This window comes from Mastomys coucha, unplaced genomic scaffold, assembly GCF_008632895.1.
Source record: "Mastomys coucha isolate ucsf_1 unplaced genomic scaffold, UCSF_Mcou_1 pScaffold4, whole genome shotgun sequence".
Taxonomy (NCBI): domain Eukaryota; kingdom Metazoa; phylum Chordata; class Mammalia; order Rodentia; family Muridae; genus Mastomys; species Mastomys coucha.
This window is the reverse complement of record NW_022196910.1, coordinates 43,137,157-43,157,424: the sequence shown is the minus strand read 5'-3', so window position 1 is coordinate 43,157,424 and position 20,268 is coordinate 43,137,157. Positions and strand designations below refer to the sequence as shown.

The window sequence follows — 20,268 nt, the reverse complement described above, 5'->3', positions numbered from 1 at the left end:
TTCCTCCCCAACTTGCTTCTTGGTCATGATGTTTGTGCAGGAATAGAAACCCTGACTAAGACAGTGGTCATGGAATTTTCCCCATGAACACTTGGCCTATCCCTCAGAGAGGAGTCTTTGTCTCTTCCTTCTTCCTGTCTTTGAAGTTATTCTTTGTGTCTCACTGAAGCAGGTCAAAGACTAGCTTGTGAAATGTAGGCAAGATTGAAAGGTATGGAGTCAGCTTGCTTTCTTCTTTTTCTGATTTTAAAAGATCCAATTATGGAAGCTGTATAAGGAAAGAAACAACAAGGATATAAACACTGAGCAAATTAGACTTTCCTCTTTTGAAAAACACAAATGTGGAAAATATCTAAAGTTTAAGATCCCTACCAATCTCTTTTGTATGGAAATACAGACATAAATGGCAAAAATAAGACATATTTTAATATGTTATTTTGACCCAGTTGGTATATTCAGCAGGGAAAAAAATCGAAATCAAATGTATTTGAAAGTGACTAATATAAAAAAAAAAAAACTCTAAGAAAAAGGTTTTTCTTTTTAGTCCTCAAAAAATGGTTAAATAAGCATTTTCCAATTTTCTTTCTTTTTGTTTTTTTCCTTTCTTTTCTCTTTTCTTCTTTCTTCTGTCCTTTTCTTTCCTTGACTCCATCTTCCTAGAGCTGGGATAGCAAAGCGTGTGCCCCGGCAGGTCCTTCTCTCTTCAGAACACTGGGCCATGGTTGTGATATTGTGACAGCCTTTGCATGAGGTTGCTTGGTTTGGTGTTTGGTTTATACAGATAATTCAATCACCAATCTTCCTTAACATGTCTCTGTGGCTTCTACTTTGTTACACATCTCTGACATCAACATCCTTTCTTTATGGACTCTAAGAGCTAAATTGAAATCTGTTTTTTCCTGGGAGAAAGTGAAGAGAACCTGAGTAGAAGCTTTCTCATTGATTTCTACATTGGTTGGGTTCTCCTGGCAGCCATTTCCTTTAGGACTAGTGCCCATATCTCTCACTGCTGGTCCCCAGACTCCCAGGACCACATCACTGTTAATAACCAATATGACAAATACCCAAGGCAATGATTAGAACCCATGCCTTGAATCCCTGCTGAGACTGCTGATTTTCTATCACCTACTTTCTCCAAGTCCCCAGAACGTCAACAACACTCCAAGACAAAACATCAATCTTCCCTGATTATGTTAAGCTTTTTAGAGGGAAGAGATACCTAATAAGGTCAAGAAGCCAAGCTTACTGATACAATATAGCTTTCCTCTTGATAACACACCTATTTCTTCCATAGTGACTAAAAGATGGTTGAAAAATATCCCTCAGACTTTTCTAAAATCGTCTCCTGAATCCCTGGCCCAAGAAGGCTTTCTATCTTCCAGTGTCTAAGACCTTCAGATCTTAGGTTAACTTGCTGCTAGTTAGAATCTCAGTTGTGTTATCTAGTATAGTGATGTTTAACGTGTAGGAGTGTGAGTACATTGCTATGTTGTTATTGTTTATTGTGTGCTCACCATCTTAAATACACTGCATACTGCATAAGTGTTTGGATGTGTTTGGACACTACAGGTCCTAAGCTCTGCACCTGTAGGAGGTGGGTACTTTCCACTCCCATTGTAAAGCAAACAAAACAGAATATGTCACAGAGAAAGTACAGGAAAGTACAGTTAGTCCCAGTGTCATACTTTCTGGACACAATGTCAACATTTTTGCCCTGCTTACTACATTGGTAGCCTTAAACACTTCCTTTGTTGAAGATTTGAGATCAGTGGGCTGGGGAAGATAGTGGAAGATACAAATATGAGCAAAATACAATGATATGGATGCATGAAAAAATCACAGGCTAAAACCATTATTTTATATACTAAATAAGAATTAATTAAAATCCTATATAATATGCAGGTTCAATATATAGAAAATTTCATGGAGAAAATACCCTTCTCTGAGATAAGATCATCAAATATTCATAAGATCTAAGCAATTGCTATGGAAGGAGTACTATATTAATCATATATTTTATTTTTAATTCTCCATTGTTTGGGAGTTATTTGCCACAAGTCAAAGAATGTGCTGTGAATATGTCAATACATTAAACTTCACTCTACATCCCTGATGATTAATCTTCACTGTCAGTTTTATTGGATTTAAAATTACCATGGAAGCATGCTCTTGGCTCCTAGGATATTTCCATGAAAATGGAAGACCCTCCCTGAATATGGGTAGCATCATCCCATGGGATGGGGTTCTGGACAGAATCAGGAGGAGACAGAGCTGAGTACTAGTATCTATCAACCTGTGATGTGTGCACAGTGTGGACAGTGGCTATAGGCTCTTGTCCCATAACTCCCCCATCATAATCAACTGTCCAGCCAAACTGAGCTGAAGTAACTTTTCCTTACAAGCTGCGTATATTATGTGTTTTGTCACAGACACAAGACAAGTGATACAATAAGAAATTGCCATCAGTTGTTAGAAATGAGGACTTACAAAGGCACCTAAGATAATAAGAAAGTAAAAACCCCTAATCTTGTATGTCAGATGTCATATATGTGTTAAAATAATTTGTACATTCATACATATATAAGAATATATATGCCTATTTTTATCTTTGTGATATTAATATTTAAATCCTTAGAAATTATTTTCATTACTTTTCTTATTTATGTTTTCCAAATATTCTATAACTTTATGGATATGCCATACAGACACACACAGACACACAAATACACACACATAGACACACAAATACACACACACAGACACACAGAGACAGAAACACAGACAGACAGACAGATACACAGACACACAAACAGACACACACACACAAACACACACAAACACACACCTCTTTGTAACTGGAACAACAGATTGCTAATTTGTTCTCTGTCTACAAGGGAGCTCAGTCTAATTAGGCAGCAAGCTTTATTTTTAGTATGATCAACTATTACACCAGCTCTCCTAAAGACTTCAGATGCAAAACAGGCAGATGCACTCAGTGGTTCACTGTGGTGACATCACAGGAATGGTCCACTGTGGTGACATCACATGAATGGTCCACTGTGGTGACATCACTGAAGCTTAGCATTTAGCATTTTCAAAGTTTGTTCCAGATCCTCCTTGCTGCTCTCATGGTTAGAAATGGAGAGGAGCAACAGATGGTGCCACTGTCAGATGGTGTCAAGCTCAAGAATGGAACTTCTACTTTGAGATTATTCTCTAAGGATAGATAAATATCTGTGGTTGTATGAGTAAGCACACAGTTTCACGAAAAAACACAAAGATTTGGGATCAAAATGGGAGTAACATGAGTTCTTAGGATTTAATAGAAAGCATTTACATTAGGTTAAGCGCAAATGTTTAACCGAATTTCTGAAGTAGATTACAGGATTTCTGTGTCTAAACCATTTCACAATTTAAAATCTGACACTGTTTTGTCATTACTTGTGGATCGAGTCTAGTAGCTGTGAATTCTGGGATTGAATTAAGCAGCCACCAGACACTTATTTTGCATCCATCTTACCAAAGGTTCCAGACATAAAAGAAAAAGTTCTTGTTATTTTTGATGGACTTAGCTTTTATTCAATGTGGTCAGAAAAGAGAAATAAAACCAGAGCACATGTTAAACACATCATGTTAACACAGAACCAGTGAGCTGTGTCAGTGTGGAAAGCTCTTGCTCCACCTGCCTTGTCACCTGGGCTCCATCCCTGGAACCTGTAGAAAGGTGGAAGGAGAGATCTATACCACAGAATCATCTCTGGCTTTCTGAAGCTGGCTGCGGCATGCTTGCCCCCAACATGTGCACAGATATGCAGTAAGAGAAAAGGAAAAAAAAAAGACAGACCTATAATGGTCCATGAATAAGTACTAATGTGATCTCATTCTCTTGATAAAATAAACTATTTACTTACAAGTTTTGGAATCCCTGCCTTTTATTATTGGCTCTTTTTCACCCAGAAGCCAATGCTTAATCCCCTATTCTGGGCTAGTTACTTTGATAGATATGAGAGATACAGGAGGAAGGAGATAGAAAAATCACAACAATTTAGTCATAGGGTAAATAAATGAATATATGGAAAATAGTAACTGTATAGCCAGAAACACTGTAAATAAAAAGGTATGCAGGAAGGTGGACAGGGGCATCTTTAGAAGCTTTTTTTTTTTTTTTTTTTTAAATAATATAACAGTCCCAAATAGCTTTCACTAAAGTATAGCCTTTTTCTTCAACAAGCATCTTTGACTTTAGGACATATTCTCAGCACCTTATTCCCATGTCAGAGTGAATTTATTCTCTTTCCAAAGAACTTCTGAGGTGGTTTCAGAGTGGCCTTTCTCATCCATTCTGTGCACAAAGGCTTCCTGGGCTGAAGTTCTGTCTCTCTGTTCTCAATGTTTCTTGAAGGGTATACCATGTTTTCATAAACAGCCTGCACTTAAGGCTCAGGGAACATTGAGGAAGAAGGGTCAATGGAAGGAAGATTGTAAGAGCCAGAGGGTCAGGGAATTTGCTCTGAGAGTGTATCTTCTTCTTTTTCTTTTTCTTTTTCTTTTTCTTTTTCTTTTTCTCTTTTTCTTCTTCTTCTTCTTCTTCTTCTTCTTCTTCTTCTTCTTCTTCTTCTTCTTCTTCTTCTTCTTCTTCTTCTTCTTGTTCCTTCTTTTTATTCACTCATACACAACTACTTGTCTTCTGGTTTGTTGAAGGAGTAAGTCAGACAACACTTGCCACAGTAATGCCTGTCAAAGTGGCTAGCCATGAAAACTCCAGCACCGCATTCATCAGAAGGACACTCTCGATAAAGTCGACTAATTTTGCCATTTTCATCCACCTTATAGTATTTCAGCCCAGCCAACTTAACCTTCTTCTTCTTATGCTTATTCTTCCTGGGAGTGGTGTAGGACTTCTTCTTCCTTTTCTTAGCACTATCACAAAGTCTCAACACAAGATGAAGGGTGGATTCCTTTTGAATGTTGTAGTCAGACAAAATGCGGCCATCTTCCAGCTGCTTACCAGCAAAGATCAACCTCTGCTGATCAGGAGGAATTCCTTCCTTATCCTGGATCTTGGCCTTTATATTTTCTATGGTTTCTGAGGGTTCAACCTAGAATGTGATGGTCTTCCCCATAAGGGTCTTCACAAAAATCTGCATCCTGGTGGTGGCTCCACCCACGATGGCGGATCGGAAAGAGAGAGTGTATCTTCTAAACAAGTCAGAAACTATACCCAAAGATCTCACAACATGACTGTCTAAAAATGAGTGGACCGTGGACAACAATTGACATGCTAACACACTAATGTGGATGGAAGAAGTCTGTGAGGCATCAACCCTATGTAAAGAACTACAAGAAATAAAGTAATGAGATGGGTAGGAATGGTCTTCCCAGGAGAAGAGCACAGCCATAACTGTCTACTGCCTAATAATCATCACTAAAAACGTAAAAATACAAGTAACATTATACAGGCTGAGTAGGTTGTATTTATGTACTTTGGAGTGTACACACACACACACACACACACACACATACACACACACACAAACAAACATACACACAACAATTTAATAAATATGAGATCATGAATTTGAAAGAGAACAAAGAGGGTTTATAGAAGGATTTAAGAAGGAAAGGGAAGGGGGGATGATGTAACTACATTATAATATCAGGAACAAAAGAAATAAAAAATAAAATCCAAATTATCTGTGTTATGATACAGTGAACTATTTGTGGTGTATGTTCCATCTTTGCTGGTTTAATAGCATTCAGATTTGATTACAGGTAGCGTCCACTCCCATATGAGGCTTGGAGACTTTTTAGGGAAAGCCCATGGAGTAGAACCTATCTGAGGTCTCAGTTGATGTGATGGGTCCAGTCTCATCATCTGGTGTCACAGTCTCCAAGGACAGAAGCCCAGGGAGTTTTTGAAAGTTGTGAGATATTCCATCTGCCTAAGTCCGATCCTGCAAGGATAGAGCCCATGCTGCTTAAGAGAAAAGATAATCATTCTGAGAATGGGCCACCTCAGGGAAAGCAGAGATGAGAGATCACTTTCAGGTTTCAGGCCCATATTCCACCATACCTAAAGTGTAATGTCCTACAAAAGTATTCATACTTCAGCCATCACATTTTGTTACTTTGTGATGAATTTTTGGTCAATTGAAATGAAGTATTTATAATTAATACATCTTGGAATTTCGGGGCTGTGCATATTGATCAATTCTATCTTGTGGAACGTTCACTGTACAAGTATAAAATTGTGATTAAGTTAATCTTTATATAGAAAAGAATCTAATTATTTTCTATATCAGATGTACTGGCTGATTTTGTGTGTCAATTTGACACAAGCTGACACACAAAAGCTCCCAGAGGAAGGAGCCTCCCTTGAGGAAATGCCTCCATGAGATCCAGCTATAAGACATTTTCTCAATTAGTGATCAAGGGTGAGAAGGCCAATTGTGGGTGGTACCAACCCTGGGCTGGTGGTCCTGGGTTCTATTAAAAAAACAGACTGAGCAAGCCAGGGGAAGCAAGCCAGTAAGCAGCATCCCTCCATGGCCTCTACATTAGTTCTTGCCTCCAAGTTCTTGTCCTGCATGAGTTCCTATCCTGACTGACTTCCTTTGGTGATGAACAGCAATGTGGAAGTGTAAGCTGAATAAATCCTTTCTTCCCCAACTGGCTTCTTGGTCATGATGTTTTGTTCAGGAATACAAACCCTGACTAAGACATCATACAACATGGTAAATGTTATACATTTCTTTCCTGTAGGAAAGCCATGATGATAGAGTTCTCAAAGCCTATAAATCACATCTAAGGATTAGTTATTTATTTACGAAATGAGCTTCACCAGTTGGTCAGAAGAATAAACTGAAGTACGACTCAAACCACAGTGACATAGTTTAGATGTCACTGAAAGTCTGTATCTAAAGTCTCCAGTAGTCTTGCAAGTTAAATTTCTTAAAAGAGTATTTGCAAAAATGGCCATACAGCACATAAAGACAGGAAAAAAGAAAACCACAGGCAATTTCCTTGATGAATTTAAATGCATAAAATTTCAGCAAAATACTTGGAAACCAAATTCAGGAACACATCAAAAAGGCCATTCACCATGATCACAGCTGAGAAGTTGGGATGGCTCAATACATGTTTATCAGTGATTGTTATAAATTACATAAGTGGACTAGAGGACAGAAATCACTTTGTTATCTCAGTGGAAACAAAAGGCTTTTAGAGAATGCAACATCCTTTCATGTTAAAAGACCTACAGAGACTTGGAATAGAGGGAATATATTTCAATATAACAAAGGCTTCAAACGGCATGCCGATAGCCAACATGATATTAAATGGGGGCTAATCTCCTCCTGAATCAATGAAGAAATGCTCAAGTATTCTAAGTACTGAGGCTAAGTGGCTGATAGTGCTTAGCTATAAATATCAACCTGCCATCCTTCATCCAGTCTCAGGGGACATGGAGAGAAGTATCAAGAAATCTTATCTTCTGGATTTGACCTGGCTGTTGCATATGAACCCACTGCAACTGAAGTCACTTGCAAAAGACCTACACAACATCAGACCTGTTAAAAATTCAAACATAGTAATGGTAAGTGGCAGTTCATGAGGCCTTGTTCTAGAGCTATTGCTAAATGGTGGCTTCTGGGAGTGGGAAAGACACTTTTCTTTGGTGAATGGCCACTGGTAAGTTGTTCATGCCCTCGTGGATGCCCTCAGAGCCATATGCACATGGTATCACTAATTGGACTCAGTGGGCTAAAAATTGAAAATGAAAGTGGAAAAGAAGACAAAAAGTGTCACAAAGATATTTGGGAGTGGGCATCTAGAGTGGAATTGGAGGGAGAGGACAGAGCAGGCACAATTAAGAAACAATGTGTGTTAGCATGTGTGAATGTATGTATGTATGTGTGTGTGCATGTATGTATATATACACACATACATACACACATATATGTATATACATATATATTAAATTTCCAAAGAATAATTAAAATATACTTTTTCAAAGAAACAGTAGAAAGTTCACCAGAGTGCTGGTCTGGGTAAAGATTACTAAGTAAGATACCACAGCATTCTAGGGATCTCATGGGGACCTCATATGGAAAGAACATTTTGGCCTCCAAAGATTTACCGCTGTCTTAATGTATTAAGGAAAAACTCCCCACATACCTTTCTTTTTCTGTTTCACTTTTTCTGCTTCTCCAAACTTCTTTTCCCTTCTATACATCAAGAATACTCTGTGATGCAGGCTGTGATCTCCCTAGCAACAACCCTTCTCACTCACGTATAACAGCCCGCTGTCATGCATTCCATTCTTGAGAACCTGCTCCCAAGGTTCTCAGGCTTTTGGCCAGGTTATACTTTTGTTGACTCAATAACATATGCAGAACTGGAAGAGCCTGGACCCAGCTCCATCCCACCACTCGGGCTCATGTTCCTGTGGTCTCTTATTTCTGATAAACAGCCCAGTGGCCTGACAAGCATGCTGGGAATCCAGTAATGGAAGCCACAGACTCTCTAGTGCACATTTGGCTAATGCCTATCTATGTCTCACCTCAGAACTGACTTGGAACCCTCCATTTTCCCTCTATATTGCATTTGCACAGCCAACAGCATCTTCGCAGAATTTCTAGAATATAATTATCATTCCTTGGGATAAACACATTCATTGTGTTGTTCTTGCCATAGAACAAATAAACTATACACTTTCCTCAATTACATAAGAAGAAAAAGGAAATAGGTAAATTTTGTTTGTGGACAAATATCTTAAGGAATTTTTTTTTTTGTGGCACTAATTAGAAATTGGGAAGGAGAAGAGGTGCCTGTCCTTAAATTCTCAGTCTAAACCTCATTGCCAATAACGGACAAAACAAGAATTGTTCCCATTTGACTGGGAACTCTTAGAAGTTATATATACATTTCAGAGGTTTAGTATAGCTTTTGACTTTTCAATTAAAAAAAAGCATTTCAGGCATTTATTCTGTTAAAGGGATGACTACCTAATAATACTGCTCATTTTATATTTATAAAACCACACAATAATTCATCAGTATCACTGAAATATTCCCTAAGGAAAAAAAGGCCAGATCAGTGTCTGTGTACAGTGTATGTGTGTCAAGTTAAGTGTATTTTGAACACAGAAACACATATGTAAATCTTATACCCACAACATACCAATTACCCCATCAGGACCATTAAACTGTTGTTGAGTATATTTTTACATTGTCTATTATCTAGCCCTAAATTGCTTTTCAGGAATGAATGCCCCACAAGCCTACTGATCTTTATGTGGATGTCACACTCTGGTTTAGAAGAATCTGAGCATTATTGATTTATATGAAAAATAACCCTATCTCTCCAGTTTTTCCCAGGAAATTACCATTGCATATAAGTAGTTTTATACAAACTGTTTTTGCAATCACAGTTGCGATTAACTATGAAAGTTAATATATGAACCCTGGGTGCATTATAAAACTAGTTAAGTACCCACTGAGTAGCAAATATAAAGGTTGCTTAGGAATCGAATTTTGTTTATTTTACTTAAGGAAGAGTCTAAGTAATCCCAAACAATGTCTCCAACACCAATCCTCGGTGAATTTCATTTTTTAAAATTATTTTTGCTGCAGGCTAGAGAGAATTCATGCAGCAAAAGCACTTTTTGCCTCTGTATCACCATCCCTCAAAAGACAAAGCCCTGTTTCTTCATAAATCCTTAAACTACGCATAGCCTAAAAGCAAACTTAATTTCCAGAATTTCTAAGTTATAACTCTTATTGTGTATAATTTTAAATTAACTAGATAGTATATGATATTAAAAAAATAGACCAAACTTCTTGAACTATAACTCATAGTAACATAGGCATTGATGACTATAGAACTACAATAACTAGGAGCACAGGACGGACCTTGCCAGATGCAGAGACTCAGTTAACATCACCATTCTCACTGCATAGACAAGCACACGACTCTCACCTTCATAACAGCTGTTGGTCTTAAAGGGAAAAGTTTCAGCTTTATAGGAGATCAAGCAACCTATGTGAAGAGTTCTTCTTACATCCTCATTTTATGATTCCTATTATTCCCTTATTTTAATTCTGGCATCTTCTCCCCAGTCATTTCTCAAATAAGAATAAACACTGTCTCATTTGTCTCTTTTTCTAGATATTCTAGATGATAACTGGGTTAAATAAATACTCAATACATATTAAAAATATCAATGAATGGATGCCTGCTTATTATCATTGAAAAATACTATATATACATATATATGCACATATATAAAATCCTTATATATACTTCTATCTATCTATCTATCTATCTATCTATCTATCTAAAACAAGAAACAAGTGCAGTTCAATTTCATCATGTTATGAATAGGAGTTATCACAAAATAAACACACTTTCATTGAATTATGTTGTCCCCAAAGTCAAATTATTTCAATTTTAACAGAAATTTAAAAGCATTTAGTTACGGATTTGTATGAGCTTTCTGTCTTTGTTATAGTTTTAAAATGAGAATTTAAATTAATTCTAAATATATTTTGGTATTTCAATTCGTATATATAGCATGTAACCATCAATGATTTTGAAGGATTTATTTGGCTCTGTAGCTCACGTTGGCTTTGAACAATCCTCCTCAAACCAGTGTGAGAGAGCATAGTATAAAAAGAGATCTAACCACAGAATGGATTTTCATATAACACTTTCACTGCTTGAGAAACTCTGGTTGGGTTATCTACTTTTCTGGATTATGGTATCATGCAAATGTTGATGCTTGCCCAGGGATATTAAGAATATTACTACAGATCACTGCCTTCCAACCAATTTTATTTACTCCAGAGACAGAACACTGCTCATTAACCTCCCCTCTAAGAACTCTCTGTTTCAGTTGTCTCTTTGTTTGTAACAACCTGAGACAAGAGAATCTTTGGCAATTGCTACTTATTTACACCTGCTGATAATAGGCCTATTCTTTAAGAACATATTACATAGAGGGCAGGAAGCTCTGTATAGGATATGGTCTGCTATAATAGTAAAGCCTTCCTGGTAGAATCTTTATTTCTCCATATATACATGTTATGGACCATGCCTATGAGAAGATGATATAGAAAAAATCTTATTTCATGGGAAAGGGAAATAATGAGTAGCAAAGAAACCATATCAGAGAATGAGAAATTCCCTGGTGTTGGCCGCTGGCCAGCGTCTATTCAAAATGGCGCCAACTTCACTTCCGTACCACTGACAGCCGCTTGGCGCAGGCGCGATAACAGTGACACGTCTCTCCTTCGGCTCTCCCCCTCCCGATGGGGATATGCTAATAAGGTGCTTGCACTAAACTAATCAGACAGTAACACGTTTGCTCGTCCCCCTACCGCGGGGGTAGGTTAATGAGGTGTCTGCATGGTGCACCAATCAGACAGTCTCGCCCGGCTATATAAGCCAGTAGCTCCAGGGTATGGGGTCCTTCGCTTCAAACTTCAAGAGGAGCTACTAATAAAGCGCTGCTGAGAAGGATCCTGTTGCCAAGTCGTTCTTGCTGGCGAGACCGGTCGCGACACCCTGGTAAGTAACCATTGAAACCCAATGCTAAGTGTTCACAGTTAGTCTCTCTTTTTTCTCCTGATATTAGTCACAGAGAGGAGCATCAGCACTAGTGCTAACATCAGCCTCAGCATCATTATCACCATCAAGACCAGCATCAGTGCCGGTTAATTTGGTACTTACCACCACAATCACATTTGCTGCTGGTATTGGGAGATTTTCTATTTCAAGATCTTGACCAGACGCAGCCAACAGGTTAAGAGACGGGTCATAAGCAGGTCTAGGAAATGCTGAATTGATAATCTGGTGACGTTTGCTTGTTTGAACTTTGGAAGAGGAGTGATAGTTGTGTTTATATGCCTCTTGAGCGATATCCAGGCTCTTCTTAATATCTTGTGAATGATCATAAATGAACACTGGCTTCCAACTCTTCTTTTGACGAATAGCCAAAAAATGATCATTATTTCCAGAAAAACACTCTACAAGACAAGAAACAGGCAGAAATAAAAGATTCTATCCAGAAGAACATATAGAATATGTATATTTGTGGATATGCATGCAAGGATATTTTTGTGTATACATACATTCTTTGTGTGTGTGTGTGTGTGTGTGTGTGTGTGTGTGTGCATGTACCTGTGGATGACAGAGGTTAACACTGGGTATTTTCCTCAATAGTTTCCCTACCTTATCTTTTGAGACAATCAAGCTCTAATTGAACCTAAATTCATCAATTTCAGAGAGACTGGCAGGCTGTCAAACATCAGGGTCCTTCTGTCTCCCCAGAGCTGAGCTTATAACCATGCTTTCCAGTCCTGACTCTTTTTGGGTGCACTGGGACGTAAATTCAGCTTCTCATTCTTGAACAGCAGCAAGCATTTTACTGACAAAGGCAATTCCACCATGTTCCTTCCTTCTTTTATCTAAACCTACAGCATTGTGTTGGACTTGTCTAGTGTCCTGTCTGCATCTCAAATGCTAAATATATTGTTTTTAAGCTCTCTCTGTTTTTGTTGATGACCATATACACAAAATTATGTTATGTAGAATTATTATAGAAATTATTAACATACACAATTTTTACTCCATGCTTATAGTTTTTTTTTTAGCAGATTATGTTTAGGTAACCAAAGGCAAAAATCAGAGTATGCTTATAACAGCAATTTGTGTCTGATAGCACCCTCACTCTTCATACTATAAAATTATAGACATTTCTCAGCCTTTCTCTTGACTAAATAGTGCTATGTGAAAATATATCTCCACTGGTAGGTGATTAATTTGAATACACACACACACACACACATATACATATATATATACATATATATGTAAAACCTTGCTTTCACCATTGGTGATGAGTTAGATATGGTTGATGCAGTAAGAGTATGATATAGAAACCGTATGTAAAAGAGAAACAGCATAAAATAATTCTGCTCTCTGGAAAAAGGAAAATACTATGGCCATCTTTGAACTTCTGAGTAGTAGAGAAACAAATTTCAACCTCATTATAGATGTTGCTATTATAAATGTATTAGTTATAGCAATTGAGCCTAAACACCAACAAGTACATTCATTATTATTCATTATTCTCCTGTTAGATAAATATTCTTTGAATTTAATATCTGCTGCTTTCATTAGACAATAACCATAGAGGAAAATAGATATTATATCTAATTAAAAAAAAACATTGTCTGGCTAGTCAACATATTCTAAAAGCAACAACATAATCTACTTTTTGATACAAAAAGAGAACAGATTAACACATAGTAATACTAGCCATCTAGGTACCCCAGATTTGCTTGTGGCAAAGTAGCCTGAGCAATTACTTCTGCATTTAGTATATCTTTTATAGACAATTTTTCTTTTTATCATTTATATATTATGTCTTGCCAAGACCTAAAGGTGTTTTTATAAATCTCAAATACTGACAAACCTAATTCAACACCATCACCATGTTCAATATAGTCTTCATGCTTGTTAGGTGTAGTCCTTGGTAGGACAGTCTATATCTGAAGTTAGAATCCCAAGCTTATTTAAACATAGAATATGCCTTCCTTACAACAATATTCTTTCAATGGGCAGTCTTAGAAAACTTTAACCAGGCAGAAGTGGAATTTTTTCTATTCTATTTTTCAACTCCAAGGTAACTATTTCATCACAACTTTTCATAACACCAGATTCTGTTTCTCAGAGAGATGAAGAGCCTCTTATATTTCAGAATCATAGAAACTTGTCTTGGACACTCAATGTCATCCAAATGACCACTTTGTAGTTAGAAAGTTAATCTAAATCTAAAACACTTCAGTACTGTTCTCTGTTAATAAAATGGTAAGAACAATAACACTGAAACCCTGTTCTAAATCTCAAGATATTATTTATATATGTTCTTAAGGATTGTTTAATTTACAAATGTGAGGAATTCTTACTTCATCCAGAAAAGCAAAGTATAGCTCTTTCCAAAGTCATCACTCTTTAACCACCATCTCTACCAAACTATGATATCTTAAAAATAGTAAATTATGAAATCTACAGGTAAATGAATGGAGCTGAAAACAATCATTTTGAAGGAGGTAACCTAGACCTAGAATGGTAAATATTATAGATCAGTTATGTGATCAAACTTGTAGATCAAATGTGGGCACTAGCTTTGAAGTTTTAGATATTTCTGTTTTACTTGGAATATCCACACAGGTGAGGAAACTAGAGGAGACTATGGCAGAAGAGATTTCAAAGTAGGAGAAATTAAAAGCAATGGTATCAAGGCTTAAAAGGATTTATGGAACAGTAAGGGTTAAATAGGTGTGGGGAGTTGGATGGCAAGTTAGAGAAAGGGATATGGGGAGGAATAAATAACACTAAAGACCTTTAAAACATAATATGGGAACATACTACTTAGTGTAAAAAGCTTCCTAATGCATTTGTTTGCACATACATACATACATACATACATAATCAAAATGGAGCTACCTGATGATGGATTGACAATACACATAGTAAATGCCCTAGGCAAACAAATCAAATTTCCCCTGCCAGGAATTAATTACCTCTCTTGATGTTGTCAGCCAGTGAGGTGTCATAGACCCTATAAACTATTGCTGATGCTATTGATTACTCTCCAAGTAATACTGAATTGGTGAAGAAATCCCATATTTGAGTCACAGAACATGGAAATAATAAGCTGATACGAATCTGGAAGCATCATCCTTAGGGGTAGCTTTCATGGTGTCAGAAAGTGATACATGCACTACTAGAGGAGTAAAGCAATCATCAGTCTTACCTACATGTGAACCCTAGGAGTAATGCCTGACTTAGGAAGACAGAACACTTGTGTAACAGTGGCACAAGCATCACTGGAGTAACCAACCACTTTCTGATTGGACACAAGTCTTGAGCCACAAGATGAAACCCGTATCAGGCACCATTGTTGGGCCAAAAAGCTGTGGCTAAGATATTAGGCCTTATGAGAGTACCAACTACTAATATTCTGCTAAATGGACTTTGAATGACTTATTATTATACACAAAGGTTAGGACTTCTCTTGAGGCTGAAAAGATGGATCAGTGATTAAGAGCTGTGACTGTGTAAACAGGACCCAGTATTTTGCTGCATACAGGAAATGGACCTCAGTGTCAAAGATGGTGTCAAAGATGGATGCTACCTCAGAATAAGGGGCTGGAAACAATTTTCCAAGCAAATGGTTCCAAGAAACAAGCTGGAGTAGCCATTCTAATATCGAATAAAATCAACTTTCAACCAACAGTTATTAAAAAGAATAAGGAAGGACACTTCATACTTATCAAAGGAAAATATCTACCAAGAAGAACTCTCAATTCTGAACATCTATGCTCCAAGTGCAAGGGCATTTATAATAGAAACTTTATTAAAGCTCAAAGCAAACATTGCACCACACACAATAATAGTGGGAGACTTCAACCCCCAACTCTCATCAATGGATAGATGATGGAAACACAAACTAAACAGAGACACATTGAAACTAATAGAAGTTATGAACCAAATAGATTTAACAGACATCTATAGAACATTTTATCCTAAAACAAAAGAATATACCTTCTTCTCAGCACCTTGTGGTATCTTCTCCAAAATTGACCATATAATTGGTCACAAAATAGGCCTCAACAGATACAAAAAGATTGAAATAATCCCATGCACCCTATCAGATCACCACAGACTAAGGGTGCCCTTCAATAACAACAAAAACAACAGAAAGCCCACATACACATGGAAGCTGAACAATACCCTACTCAATAATAACTTGGTCAAGGAAGAAATAAAGAAATTAAAGACTTTAGAATTTAATGAAAATGAAGGCACAAACTTATGGGATAAAATGAAAGCAGTGCTAAGAGGAAAAGTCATAGCTCTCAGTGCCTCCAAAAAGAAACTGAGGAGAGCATACACTCTCAACTTAACAGCACACCTGAAAGTTCTAGAACAAAAAGAAGCAAATACACCCAAGAGGAGTAGACAGCAGGAAATAATCAAACTCAGGGCTGAAATCAACCAAGTAGATATAAAAAAAATCAAGAAAACCAGGAGCTGGTTCTTTGAGAAAATCAACAAGATAGATAAACCTGAGGGTACAGAGACAGTGTCCAAATCAACAAAATGAGAAATGAAAAGGGAGATATAACAACAGAAACTGAGGAAATTAAAAAAAATCATAAGATTCTCCTATAAAAGCCTATACTCAACAAAACTGGAAAATCTGGATGAAATGGACAATTTTCTAGAAAGATACCAAATACTAAAGTTAAATCAGGATCAAATAAACCATCTAAACAGTCCCATAACCCCTAAAGAAATAGTAGCAGTTTCCCAACCAAAAGAAGCCCAGGACCAGATGGATTTAGTGCAGAATTCTATCAGACCTTCAAAGAAGACCTAATACCAATACTCTTCAAACTTTTCCACAAAATGGAAACAGAAAGAACACTACCCAATTCATTCTATGATGCTACAGTTAAGCTGCGTATTCTCTCTTGGAGATGTAAGAGTTTCTTCTGTCCAATCAGGAACCTGTCAGAATTTCTTTTCAAAGAGGACTTCATAAGAAATTTTTTCTACTTCTATCATGTTCAATGTTCCAAATAGATTTTAAAAACTGGTTGAGTGCATATTACTTTTAGCTTTAGAAGATTTCATGTATATTTGAGTCATTTAACGATTATAAATTATTTTGATGACTTAAAGATGTCAATACCGAGTTGTATATTTTAAAATAAATTTTATTAGTTTAATAAAAATAAGTAAATAATATTTAAAAAGTAATGTGGAGTGCCACATCTAAATGGGACACCTATAACACCCCTCCAAGGCACAGGGAGCACTCTTGAAGAAAGACTGGAAGTTAGTCAGAGCCAGAGGATGAGGAGCATTCTGCGGAATCATTGTTTCTGCAATTATGAACCTGCAGTGTGTTTGTGCAGAAGACCTGCACAGTTCTGAAAAGAACAGCATTTGTGTGTGTGTGTGTATGTGTGTGTGTGTGTGTGTGTTTGCACATGCACGCATGCGCATATTGCGGGGTGGGGTAGCGGGTAAGGGTAGGGGAGTCACTTGATAATTTTAGCTTATGGTCAGGAAGGCAACTTTTGTTATGTTAACTGGGTTTTACTTAAAGCAGAAGGCCTAGTTGTGAAGAAAAGCGTTCATCAGGAGAGGCAGAGAGAGAACAGAGAATAATGGGAGGTGAATATGATCAAAAGCACGCTGTATGTTAAAATAATAGTGAATTTGGAAACCAAGGAAAAAACTTAAGAATAAGGAAAACAAACAGCAGTGACTGCTCTTCCAGAAGATCCAGGTTCAATCCTCAGCATACACAAGTCAAATCACATCTGCTTGTAACTCCAAGATCTGACACCCTCACACAGATATACATTCAGGCAAAACACATAAAATAAAAATAACAAGTTATAGTTAAAGTTTTTTTTTAAATGCTTCTCTTAAACCTCAGCAGGTAAGATAAGCTTCTATTTACAGACAATGGTGAGTAACACAGAGACCCACAACTGGTCAAGGTAAAGGAAATAAGAGACTATAGACTGTTCACTAAATAGGATATGTATATCCCAACCCCTTCTTCCAAGGTTCAGAAATCCTGTGGATGAAGGATGGAGAGGCTATAAGAGCCAGAGCCAGTGGGTGGGTACAGGGAAACACTTTCTGCTGGACACAGCAGGGCAGCTGCACATATGAACTCAGTGGTTGTGACAGCATGTATATATTCCCCAATGTAAGCCCAAGCTAGACCAAATCCCAGCATGAAGAGGGATGTGGTGGGCATGAAGCCTCACCCTTAGCAGAGAAACAATTAGATTGTCATTGAAAGATGTTGGAAGAACAGGAGTCAGTTCTTCCCCAAGAGTGTTTGCCCTGGCAGGTTGACCATGTTCCAGTGGAAAGTCACACACCCAAAAACATATGGGGAGCACAAATTGATGGGTATAAAAGAGAAGGATACAAAGGTGCACAGGTAGGGAAGGGGAGGCTGATTTGTGAGGAGATGGGGAGTGAGGGATATAAAATAGAAAAGAAATCTAGTGCCAAATAAGTAGTTTTTAATAGATAGAAGGAAAATAGGCAGAGTAACATAAAGTGTTCTTAGTTTTCTTAGAAAAGCACAGAATAGGAGGGAAGAAATAAGAGTGGTTTGTACTGACAGGACCCTCCTATTAGCTCTCTAGAAGACAATCTCTTCATGGCTGCCTTTGAATCAAGATACAGAATTCTCAGTTCCTTCGTCAGTATTATGTTTGCCTGATTGCCAAAAACGCTTCCTGCAATGATGAAAGTGCACTAAAACTCTGAAACTGTAAGCCATCCCCAATTAAATGTTTGCTTTTATATATAAAAAAAGAGTGGTTTGTGGAAGTTTAATAAAAATGTCTTCAAATATGTAAGTATTTTAGTCTGATACTGAAGGCTCCGAAAACCCATGTGCATACAGTTCTCTCTAGAAATTAGTATAGAAATAGACCTTCTGTAGGTTTCAATGAAAAATAAATGTCAGTAAAGTAGTTCTTATAGATTGAAAATAAATGCAAGGCACACCAATAGACTACCGTTATGAGAGACAGAGAGCAGAAGAAGCCAGATTTCCACTTAAAAGGATGACTAAATGAGAAAAAGAAAGCTTTAAAATAGGTTGAGTGAAGATGTTCTATTAGTTTTTATCTTCCTGCTTGTTTTATCTTATTCCATTGTGTTAGTTTTTGTTTTATTATATTATTATTATCCCTTAGTCAGTGTGTTTTTCAAGGAAAGACAGAAAGGCTATGGATCTGGATGGAAGGGGAGGTGCAGAGAAACTTGGAGGAGCAGAAGGAGGGGAAACTCTAGTCAGGATGTATCGTGTGAGAAAGAAGTCTATTTTCAATAAATGGAAAAAAGAAAATATATTCCTACATGTATATGTATATATGAATTCAAATAACAGTGAAAAAAGAGGCCATGAATTTGAAGGAGAACAGAAAGAATTATATGGGGGGTGTTGTGGAGGGAGGGAAGTAAGGGAATAGAGAAATATTTTAATTATATTATTATTTCAAAAATAATAAAGTGGACTGGAGAGGTGGCTGAGAGGTTAAGAGCATGGGCTCCTCTTCCAGAGGTCCTGAATTCAATTCCCATCAATGACATGGTTATCTATAATGGGATCAGATATCCTCTTCTGGCATGCAAGCATACGTGCAGGCAGAGCACTGTATACATAATAAACAAACAAACAAAATAAAATGAAGGGAAAATAAAATTTCAAAAAGATGTTCAAAGAAACAAGAGAGGAAATTATTAAAAAGTGTTTATTGTTATAATGAAAAAGAAAAACAAGTTTTGGAGCCTTGTCAGTGGAGTTAAACAGTGAAGTAGACACTACTGAACTGAAAAATGGTAAGCCGGGTAATATAGGTAATTATTCAGAAAAGAAGATAGAGAAATTCACCAATAAATGCTGACACCCAAACGAAGGCAAGGAGCTGGAAATGGTTTATCACTTAAGAACTCATAGCAGAGGACCCCATATAGTTCCCAGCACCATTGCTACCTATAACTCCAACTGCAGAGGCTTTGGTGCCCTCTTCTAGCCTCTAGGGGCATTATGAACACACATGGTGCACAAATATACATGTGTGCAAAACACCCACCCACACCCATGGATGGATGGATGGATGGATGGATATTTGATTTAAATTGAATTGAAAAAAACTTAAGCTATTATGGTAGAGTGTCTTTTACAATGCAGGCTCTGACCACACTCTCCAGAAGTCATGTCTGTGTGCAGTTTTCAGCTACTGAGGACACATGACATCTAATCAACAGATACAGACAAGGTGATGGAATATCACTTCTATGATTACATTTTTTAAAAATTCAATTTTTGTGTTGCTAGAAGACTTTTTTGCTTACTTTGATAAAACAAACTGTATTGGATCAAGTCTGTGTAAGTTGGTGGCCCCTAGCCAAAAGTCAGTAAGGAACTGAGACTATAGGCCAATACTTCTCAAAGAATTAAATCTTTCTAGCAATCACATAATTAAGCTAAGAAGGAAATCTTTTCCCAAATCAAGCCTCCATCTGAGACCCAAGCCCTGAAAACACCTTAACTGCAGCCACATGGGAGATAGAACTGAAAAACAACACTCCTGGGCATATACCCAAAAAATACTGCAACATGTAACAAGGACACATGCTCCACCATGTTCA

The 20,268-nt window shown here is 37.2% G+C and overlaps 1 protein-coding gene and 1 pseudogene across 1 annotated transcript in view; both read right to left on the bottom strand.

Annotated features, from left to right (window-relative positions):
• Ptprr (protein tyrosine phosphatase receptor type R) overlaps positions 1-20,268 on the bottom strand; it is a 263,483-nt gene that overhangs the window by 220,311 nt on the left and 22,904 nt on the right. The window contains exon 2 of the mRNA XM_031349554.1: positions 11,731-12,026. Coding sequence (XP_031205414.1) covers positions 11,731-12,026 — 296 coding nt within the window. The remainder of the gene's footprint in view (positions 1-11,730; positions 12,027-20,268) is intronic.
• LOC116076006 lies at positions 4,677-5,394 on the bottom strand (annotated as a pseudogene).